Here is an 11,142-nt window from a genome sequence, read left to right as displayed (position 1 = left end):
ATAACTTCAGTCCTCTTTCTCCTCCTTCGTTTCCTTTTTCTTCTTCTTTCTTCTGCTGCTGTGAATATACAGTAATACAGATATTCATACATACAGTTTCGGAATACGGTTTATAATGCTCCCTCTCTACCCGCATACTCTAAATTAAGCTCGTAACTTGTCTGCTATATATATATATATATATATATATATATATATATATATATATATATATATATATGTTTTGCTTGTCGCCTTAGTAAGTTATTATTTTTTATTTTTTTTTGCAATACATTACATATTTGAGCCGAGGGTCTCCTGGAAACAACCTCTCTGCCCCTCGGGTAGAGGTAAGGTCTGCGTACATATTACCCTCCTCATACCCCACTTGTGGGATTACACTGGGTTGTTGTTGTTGTTGTTGTTGTTGCAATACATTACATATAAGATTGCAGGTTCTATTGTAGCGCCGAAAGATCCTCTAAGTCTGGGATGGTTTGGATCCACATAAATGGCTTTATTTCTTAAAGTGAAATACTTGACTGTAGAAGGAGGAACAGTTAACGGGAAAAGCCTAAGAAAGGCAATTGGGAGGGAGATGAAATTCTCAATATAAGATAAATAAAATGCATATGCACACAGATTGCCGAAATATGACCTCATAAACTAGCACAGTTGAAATGGGTAGAGAGGAACATTATAAAGCTTATCTAGGACAAAAACTTCAGCTCTAAGACTGAAGTTTGTCAGTTACAAAACAAAACTTCAGCTTTCGCCAGTTACAAAGCTGGAGTTCGCCAGTTACAAAACAAAACTTCAGCTCTAGCCAGTTACAAAACAAAAACTTTAACTCTAGAGCTGAACTTCAGACCCGTCTACTAGAATGCTGAAGTTTTGCGTGATTGCCTTTGCTACTTCAGCCCCATATGCTGAAATTATGCGAAAAAGCGGGTACGCTTGCAATTTTTTTTTGCCAAGCGGACACAAGTTAAAACGTGACACAAAAAGCGGGTATAGATGCAAATGCCCCTTAGAAATGTTTACTTAAGATTTTCACAAAAGAAAAATACAACCTCAGGAATATGTAGTTATCAATTACCCTTGCTCTGGAGATCAAGATGTGCATTTCCAATTAATTAATAAAGTCCATTGAAGTAGAAACAAATACGTTCCCACATTTTCTCATGTTGATTAACATGAAGGAAAAGATATATGAATGTGAAAGGAAAACGAAAAAGAAAAAAAGGAACAAATACACGTGGTAATCGATGATATACACATGATTTCCTTCCTCTAACTTCACTGCTTTTTCTCTGAACTTTGAATAGCCAAAACTGGTTTTCGTTTTGGAACAATCGACGTGGTAACTGCAAGTGACACTTCACAAAATTGTTGGAAACACAAACTTCACAACCTGGGGCTGATATCAAGATCTCTATCCCCGTCTACGAATCGGATTCTATTAGTACTTCAGTTCCACACTGATCCTTTAACTTTCTAGCATTCTCTATTGCTGTGTGTTATCTGCGCTTTTGCCATATTGATCTGTCTCAAAATGAAGCAGTTCAGATAAATAGTTCAACAAAAAGCTTAGGCATAATACATAAACAGGCCCTCAACTGGCAAGTATGCCCTCCAACTTTCAGTGTGCTTAAGTAAGCACCTCAACTTGTAATGAACACGTAAACACAAATGTTGACGTGGAACTGACAACAACAACAACAACAACAACAACAACAAACACAGTGTAATCCACAAGTAGGGTCATGACGTGGCTCATAAATTTTGAAGGTGTCAAGACGATCATTTTGTAAGTTAGAGTATTCAACTAACAAAGTGGAGACAAGTTGAGGTGCCTACTTGTGCACACCGAAAGTTGGAGGGCATACTTGCCAACTGAGGCCAAGTTTGGGGGCATGTTTATGTATTATGCCAAAAACTTAACGCGCAAATTTAGTGTGTATGCTTCAACATTAGTAGTTATTCTGAAATTTAGGGAGGATAGGGGCGGGCGTGAAGCGGTTGTCCATAGCAAATAGGCAAATGGGATAACAAACTTACTCATTAATGAGGGATCTGAAGAAGAATAAAGGAAATGCTGTATAAGCACACAGAAATCACGACACCAGCGATAAAGTTGTGGAGCAGCTTCTGATTGTCTCTTGTGGGTACGAAAACGGATTTGAGTGTGTTGGTGAGTTCAAAAAGCCGGCAGGATATCTGCAATAAGAAAGCAATGATGAGATAGAGCCCGGGAGGAGAAGAAGATGGTTTACAACTCAAAATTGAAGGAGTAATATGCTTACCAAGACATAAATTGCTGTAGTCAGCATGAAGTTTAGCATAGGATAGCCCGGGATAAAGGAAAGGAGCCATTTAGGCTGTCCATTCGGCATATTTGATCTGTACAAAAAAGTCATAAAGCAATAAGACCACAAAGTTCATTATTTTGGCCAACGCCCATCAAAAATTCACTAACGGTTGCTAGAACGAAGGAAAGTAGGTTTCAGTTGGATGGATGAGGACGCTAAACAAAAATTAGTTTGAAATTTATGATCAGTGTCAGATTACTAACAGATGAAGATCAAGGATTTTATTCCCTTCTATCACTCACAAATGCCAACATTGAAGAGTACAGTAAATACAAGTTTCAACTAAATCTGAAAACTTTCAAGGTTTGATGATGTTATCATATTAATATAAATTTCATTTTAGTAATATGATGTTATCATATTACTAAAAAAGTTGTTTGGCTAGGAGGTTTCGGGTCCAAGCTGTTGAAACAAACCTTGCAGAAATGCAAGGTTAGGTTGCATATAATAAACCATATGTGGTCCGACCATTCCCTGAACCCCGCGGATAGACGGACCTCACTGCGCATCCCTTTTATTGGTACGTGATGGCATATCAATAGGTCAAGGTTAAACCCGAGGGAGCAATTATTAACCTTTGGAAAAAAAAAAATCAACATACCTCAGCCAGATATGGAACTGCGAGATATAGGTTTCTAAGGTAATTTTGCCGAGCCACCTGCAATAATAGACCACAGTTAAACAAGGAGAAAGAAATGCAGTTTCAACTATATTTAAAAGAACAAATAAATATTCTAGATTTTGTAGAGCTTGATCATTTGTATTAGAACTAAGTAAAGGAAGATACAAAAGCCGCAAAAGGAAAAGGGAGAATCAGGCAAGGACAAATGACAGGAACGGAAGGCATGACGTCCTGCGATTATAAGGCACCACCTACTGGTTTAGAAAACTTACGCTAAGAGTGTCAAAGAGAAATTCCGCAGCTCCTGAGTGAAATTACGCAAGCAGATGTAAACACTGCAAGGCAAATAAAGCAAATGAGAAAAGTAATACAAGACATTGAGGAGACAAACTTTGGTTGAGTACATTTTAGGTAAGCACAGAGCTTTTTAACTGTTAGTTCTTCACACAATCAAACAAACGGCAGTAATTTGCATTAGTTTAAGTTTCATGCAAAATGAAGGGCTAAAGAGAATTAGAAGAAGAATACATACGTAATGGGAATCCACGATGTGTAGGGGTGGAGATTGTTGTAAGCTACCTTGTCCAGCTTGTATATGTATTCAAACCACAAGTACCCAATCTAAGGAAGACAATGCCCCAAATGACAAACTTCACAAATTAGAAAGATAATCTGCAATGCCTATTTGTTTAACTAATTTGAAGAACATAAATTCAACTCACGATTAAAGATACTGCACAGATGGATGTCTTGATTGTCCGTCTCCGCTTTGGTTCAGACTCCTCCAGTTTCTCCATCCACTTCTCAACCTGAAAGGATAAGATACAGCAAGCGTCAGTCCTATGGAAGAATGAAAGAAAAGTGGGACGAAGAACTAAGAATGAAAGTTCTTTTGACATTACATTTGGGTGAAAATAGGCATATATCATGCCAATAATCCATATATAGCGGTCGAGCCCAGATCTAAAATGCCATTCATGCAATCGAGGGAGATCTGGCTTGGCTGGATCAGTATAGCCTACGATCGTGAAAAGAAGAAAACACACATCAGATGACAGTGCTTAAGCAGCATGTATAAAATAAAAACAAAATACAAGAAACCTTTTCGAAAAAGTTCTTTACAATTCATGCCACCACAATAGGATACCAAAATACTTTCTGTTACAACAAAAATACATGAACCTAAATTAAGCAACCTTTAAGTATTAACATTGGTCAACATTTAGTTCCACATAGTGACAGATCCCATGAAGACATCAATCTAATGGCATAAATATCTCAAACCATATCTACTTCCGAATTATTTACCACAAAGTCTTAGTTTCAAAAACTTCTGATGACAAAACCTGAAAACCAGTAGATAATGTTTCCTTGGAGTATAGGGATATGTTCATACCAACATAGTTGAACTAATATTGAGACTAACACTAACAGTTTCCCAGCACAGAGTATTTGAGAATTTATAGTGATTCTAGACAAACAAAATGTATGAGAATACAAAGTAACCAACCTAACATAAAGGCGAAAGGACTCCAAACAAATTCAAATACACCAGGGATCTCCCAAACCAAGATAACCACAACAAAGCACATAAGAAACTTCACAGCCATTACTGATCTTATCTCGTTGTACTTGTGGCCAATGCCAAGGGCCCCATAAACCATCAGGGTGAAAAGCGTGTGCATCGGGCAGATGTAATACAGCATGTAGTCGTTATTGAGAACAATACAACAGAATATTACAAAAAAATTTAGCCTCCACATCATCTGCATAAAAGATAAAAATTTCATTATTAATAATGCACAGAGAATGGATATACGAGATAAACTACTAACTGAAGTCTTCCAATATCAAACAGCGATAAAGTACAACATAAACCCAATGTTACCTGAGCAAACCGAGCTAGGCTAAAATCCTTTCTTATGTAATAATAGGAGAAGTTCCCAAAACCAGTCATCCATACGTATGCGGCAATAAAAACACGAATTGCATTGTATATCTCTATTGCAGCAAAATAATGATAAATCAAAAAGAGAACCTGTTACAGAAAAAAGGATAGAATGAGTCAATATAGAAAGAGCACAAATAATCTCTACAGGAGGTGTATCAGTGTTTCAATGAGGTTTTGAGATATTTCCTCTTTTCAGGAGGTGCGGTTTTGAGATACATCAAGTGACGAATGTTACACATCGCAAAAGAAATTGCAAGATTCATTCGCACTACATATTAACACACCTTTACTTGAGGTAGTAAAACAAACATGCAGCTACACTTGCGCACAAGATTACTAGAAAAAGGAGATCACAAAGAAAGTATTGCCAAACGAATACACATAGGCCCCGAGTTACGTCATAACTAAAATGAAGCATGAATAGGTGAGGGAATGCAACAGAAAAAACTTGCCTGCATCCATCCTTTCCACTCCTCTGTCTGATGGCGATTAAGATAGAGTATCGCTTTGCCAGAAAATGCTGATTTGTCATTATGTTTCTTGAGAGAAGTCATTGCCGAAACTATGATCAGAAGAACATACAGAAAGATGAAGAGATCACGATTGTAGCTCTGTTCAAAGAAAACAACACACAGAAACCTGTTACTGATTGCTGGTCTCATGGATATGCGAGTGTAACAAAATCTTAAACGTCTCAGCAATGAGGTTGGCGCACAAACTAAAAATCCAATTGCAGCAACATGGAAATATTTGAAGATCATGTCCGTAGAATTAGTCCACTATCAGAGTTCATATTCGCTCCTCCATACCCACAATCAATACATAATTAAGGGGAAGGGGGTAACAGAAAGTAGCAGTTCATCCAGAATGAACTGAGTACTTGTTCGAAAAGAATTTAAACTGGGTAAAACATGAAATTTTTGAAGCAGTTACAGTTTTGCAACAGGAACAATCATCAGCTTCGAGAATCGGATAATCCAATGCTATGAAAAAGAATAAGGTTTAGACACAAGCATGTTTATCATATGCTAGTGTATTCTTTCAATTATTTACAGCAAAGTCTGTTATACATGACCTACACGTATAAAATTATGTTATGGAAGTTGCAATTCCAAGAGTTCAATCAAGATAACAAGGTTCAGGAGTTCATATTGCACAAAGAAGAATCTAAAGCAACACACCATTCTGTCTGAACTGGGTTAACGTAAATTTCATATGAATATGCAAGCCCGTGGTTAGTGGTTACTTGATGCGCACCTCAAAGTGCCCATATGTGCTTATTCCGTGAGATGATTCGATAGTTGTTGCGGTGCAAACAAAACTTACAATTAAGGATAAATATTACACAGCACAACCTTAGCAAATCAAATTTTATACATAGTTTCAGGAATAGAAGATCACACACCTTAGTAGAATCTGCAAAGAGATTTGTACGGTCACATATATAGTAGTAGAACAGGATTCCCCCAAATTCAGACCTGTATGAGATCATAAGAGAGAAATATCAGAATTAGAAAGAAACTGTATGCCACCATAATCAAAATATTCAAGTGACTCACATTGCTCTCAGAGTTGCTCGATTTTCTAGCAAAAAGGTATCCTCCATCGTAAGAAACCTACAAAATAGGAGGAAAATGTTAAGAAAACACTGATGAAGTTTGAAAGAAGAAATGTTCAGCAAATTGCATGTATGTAAGCAGATTGACCTAATAGTATTTGTTTTTATCGATGAACTTGACAACTTCACAGATGGAGATTTTGAAAGACCTCCTTCCAGTAAGACAGCTCGATCTTCTTCCTTGGTTGTTGAGAGTTCCAGTTCCGCCAGATTATTATCTGAATGACTGCTGGCACAGAAAAGTAAACCATATAAATAAACACACTTCAAAGCTACACTAAATAACAACCCTGGATTAACTTCCAGATACACAATAATTACTGTAGCATTTAATATTAAGATGCCCAAAGAAATTTTTGGTCCTTAATTAAAAATTCAATTCTGGACAGGGCGACAGGCATAATAAAGATGCTTCAATTCCAAAAAGTTCACTCTTAAAAAAGCTAATAACAAGAACAATCGTAGTGGTGACTCCCTGTGGAATGAGATGACACAAGCTAATCCTTGGAAGGGGTTTTACAATTTTGAAGGGAAACATAATTGAGAACCTCAAATGCATCTTAATTATCTAATAGAAGTACTACCACAATGAAGTCAACCTTACCTCTTCTAAATATCTCTATCCAAAGCATCAAAACTAGTGCGGATAGTGCAATGCAGAATTCAAAACCTTACTCCAAGGATATTTCAGGTCTCTCATCGATTTCTAAATAGTACAATGCAGAATTTTAACCCTTCAAGTGCTAACTCCCCCATCATGCCCCTCTGGCAACCATTTGTTGGCCTAAATTTCTTCTGATCCCATATGAATCTTTAAACATGTCTTGGCTTCTCCAATATTTACCATGCCAATATAAAATTCTACCAGGAATTCACGAATATTAAACCAAAAGCCCACCTCAGGACATTGCTTGATATATACAATGTTCTTTCTAAATTTCAACGTTGGCTGGTGGTGTGGCCGTGTGGGAGAGGACGTGAGGAGGTTGATTATAATGTAATTTCTCGACAAGAGTTTATAGTCAATGTAGGAGTCTCACTTGGGATAGATATTTTGGACGATAAAGACAAAGAAAGTCAAAATGCTTTGCAAGTTGGACGAAAGCAGGCAATGTATCATTCTTTTTATGGAGAGAATTGTGAACCAGCAGCTGTAGAAAATTGAGAGAGAGAATCTATCAAAAAGAAGAATGAAGGAAGAAATGACAACTTAGACATGGCGTGTTTGGGCAAGGCTGGATACGGTTGGGAGAGGGGAAAATTGAACTAGTCAATGGAAGGGCTGGAGTTGGGGAGAAGGTGATAAAAAGCAGCAGTGGCAGGGAAGGCTGGTGATAGGTCTGCTTTTCTTTGCTTCTATATTTTTCTTCCTTTTGAGAAAAGATAAGTTTGTCGCTTCTGCAAAAGCTAGTCCGGACACCACCGTTATTCAAGTAAAAAAGTATAGCTACCAAAATAGGTGGTATCATACGAGCTAAATGTGCCAGTTTCTGGAGGCAAATACAGCCAGGAAAAATTATAAAAGGAGGCGCAAGCAGTTAGACTTGGATAGTTCAACAGACAACTGCCAAAAATCAGAGTTTTTAGACCAGGTTGCACTTCTCTAAATGGATACGGAATGTCATGTGCCTTTTGTCCCGATCCGTTGTCTTCCTACTATCTTCTTAAATGTAGCTCTAATCAATTTTTCAGATTCTTTGTCATCTTGACAATCCATCTTCCCCGCAAAATCCTGAATCCACCATAGCATTCATACTCCACACACATACTAGTATCAACATTGTTGCTTCTATATTATCCACCAACATTCTGTAGACAGTGTATAACATAATGTTTGTCTGCATTGACTAGATGAGACTAGGTCATATTAAATCCAATTCTGGTTTTTAAACAAAGCCATTAGACATTTTTTGGCAAGCGACTTAGAGAACGCACATAAATGGTACAGCTGTCTTTCCCATAGTAGCCCCAGGCACAAAAGTAGGCGAATTGCTTAAATTTCTTGTTTTTATTAATTTAATGTTTATCTATATCATCGTGTTTCCTTCTATTAAGCATGGTGCATAGCAGCCTACTTTTTGATTCATAATATGATTATACTTTAAAACATTTTTTTGTGGCTGTTAACATGTCTCAATAATCTATAAGCTGAGGATACATGAGTTTTCAATCTTTCCTTTTTATTTTGGATAGAGAATGGGTAGGTTACTTACACTTTATAGGGGGATAACCACTTCTTGTACTCCAACCACTCAGCATATATCCATGCGATGAGGACAGGGATATAACCAAGCAAAAATGACACCTGAGACATGATAAGGGTAGGCTTCAGCATATATCTACACAGAATTTCCTCAAGAGAAAAATCAAATAAAGCAATATAATTGATGTGTCCACATTGCAGAAGTACAGGTACATTGAAACCTTAAAATGCAAGTACATCTTAGTTCAAACAAGCTGTGTGACCAACAATTCCAGAATGACCAGATTCTACGCTATGAAGATAGCAAATTCTTCCAGCAACCAGAACCCTAACGCCATACAAGGCAAATTAACACAAAAAAATTTAAGAAAAGAGCACTATGAAGATCTAAATAGAAATGAGATTGACTTATTAGATGTCATCAATGAGAGGTCTGACATTCAGTATCACTATAAAGTTGTTATCGCGTCAGCCATAACATAAAACTGCATATATCATCATAATGGATCACACTTCAGGCGCCTACTCCAATTTTTGCTCTATGAGATGTCAAGATTTCATTTAAGGAGTGGTAAGCACTTGTCCTAGCAGTGGAAAGTTGTTAAAAAGCTTAAATGTAGCCAACAATTGTGTATTCCTGCATTTAACATGATCAGTCACACATACCTCAAAACTACCTATTCTCTACTAAAGCATGCCTTGGTGAGCTACTCACCCAAATTTCCCTTAAAACCACACAAATAGATCAACTGAACCTTTCAGATGCCAAAGTGAAAGAAACCTAAATATAATTCACCTGAAAGTAAAAAGTGCAATCATTTTGAAGATCCAAAAGTTGCTCAAGTTAACGAGGAAACAATTCTAAAGAGTGAATGTTCCAAGACAACTCCATTCATAGTAAAAAAAATCCAGCATTACTCTATCCCAACTAACTCCACTTTCTTTTACATAGATGAGAAAAAGACAAGACCTATAGTTGGGACCCAAAATCTATTTATTGTTAATGATTGTTGTCTTTTTTTGTCATTTTGCAAGTCAACTTATTCTCGTCAGCCACGCCCATTGATCCCCTGGAGAAGAGTACAGGGTTAATCTTTAAACAACTGAACCATCCCTTAGGAGTTAGGACAGTCAACCTTCCACATAAAAGCACCAACTAGTGGACAATGGTGGACCGTGGACTAGATCAAAAACTTTGTCCTCCAAAGAAATGACCAGTACAGAGAATGTACAAACACGCGATGAATTCGATGACATCACAGCAGTTGATCATCGAGCCTTAGCTGAACTGACCCCAGTATCTTTAATATAAATGTAAAAAACTCACTAAAATTCTAACAAATAATAGATATGAAAGTTTAATGAGTTCAGTGCTAAGAACTTAGTACTGGATCTGCCTCTGATAGATTATACTTCTAAATCAAGTAAATTTTTTGCAACAAACAATATCAAAGTCTATAAGTGATAAAAACGAGCAAAAAACATAACAAAATCAAATATGTTAAATTTCACATGACTTAGATCAGCTCATCTCACTGCTCTAACATCAAAATTCAGCATAATTCTTCACATTTTAACTCTTACAAGGATCCAATTACACTTCAAATGCTCAAAAATAGCTCACATTTCATCAGCACTACAACAAAATGATAAATAATTTATTTTTTTAAAAAAAAAAGTAAATCAGGAACAAATAAAAACCGCACCTGTCCTGGCGTTACAGGTCCAGAAACCGCCGCCATTTTCAATCGAATCGAATCAAAATTCAGCTGTCAAACACTTACGTGTATATTCATATACAAAAAATGCGCGTATCAATATGTATACAGAACACTGTGTGTGTGTGTGTGTAGATGTATGTATTTACGAGAATGAAGGGAGTGAAGACATAAGAAGGAATATATAAGAAGATTTGAAACCAAAAGAAGAGATCTGAAGCAATGAAGAAATGGAGTTGCAGGAGACGAACGACGTCGTTTTGAGGATTGCTTCAGGAATTGATAATTAAGGTTTTTTTTCGGAAGAGACGTCTCTGTCCCTCTGTAATTTGGTAGTTGTGGGTTTGGTTCTTCCCCTTTGTTGCTCTGTTCTTTTCATATTCGTTAGCCTTCAATATATATTTAAGAAAAAAAAAACAATTCAAATTTATTTAATGTGAATTTGTTGGTTAATTACTGTAGTATATTGTTATAGTATATTGCTTTTTGTTATACACTGTAACAACAACATACCCAATATAATCGCATACAGTGGGGTTTGCTTGAGGGACTGCCTCAGTATGCAGCAGGTATGCGGTCCGCATATCAGGTATGCGATCGCAAAGGAGACCGCATAAAGAGGGTAGTGTATACGCATATTTTACCCTTACCTTGTGAAGATAGAGAAATTGTTTCCAAT

General features: G+C 36.8%; 1 protein-coding gene across 2 annotated transcripts; it reads right to left on the bottom strand.

The window, feature by feature from the left end:
* Positions 1–1,086: 1,086 nt before the first annotated feature.
* Positions 1,087–10,720, bottom strand: LOC104231599 (protein REDUCED WALL ACETYLATION 4-like). 2 transcript variants are annotated; one of them, XM_009784612.2, is made up of 16 exons: positions 10,452–10,720; positions 8,756–8,847; positions 6,631–6,771; positions 6,484–6,540; positions 6,330–6,402; positions 5,377–5,535; positions 4,862–5,011; positions 4,484–4,739; positions 3,876–3,991; positions 3,696–3,782; positions 3,506–3,594; positions 3,246–3,308; positions 2,953–3,009; positions 2,286–2,382; positions 2,041–2,199; positions 1,087–1,524 (listed from the first exon to the last, which is right to left on the bottom strand). In XM_009784612.2, the coding sequence occupies exons 1-15, from the start codon at positions 10,485–10,487 to the stop codon at positions 2,044–2,046; spliced, it is 1,629 nt and encodes a 542-aa protein (XP_009782914.1). In that variant the 5' UTR covers positions 10,488–10,720; the 3' UTR covers positions 1,087–1,524; positions 2,041–2,043. The 2 variants fall into 2 exon arrangements, with proteins under 2 accessions (XP_009782914.1, XP_009782916.1); XM_009784614.2 differs by having other exon boundaries at positions 6,631–6,768; positions 10,452–10,612.
* Between the last annotated feature and the right edge of the window lie 422 nt (positions 10,721–11,142).

This window comes from Nicotiana sylvestris, chromosome 9 (assembly GCF_000393655.2).
Source record: "Nicotiana sylvestris chromosome 9, ASM39365v2, whole genome shotgun sequence".
In the NCBI taxonomy this organism is placed as follows: domain Eukaryota; kingdom Viridiplantae; phylum Streptophyta; class Magnoliopsida; order Solanales; family Solanaceae; genus Nicotiana; species Nicotiana sylvestris.
Note: the sequence above shows the minus strand (reverse complement) of the source record. Positions and strands in the feature narration are given on the sequence as shown.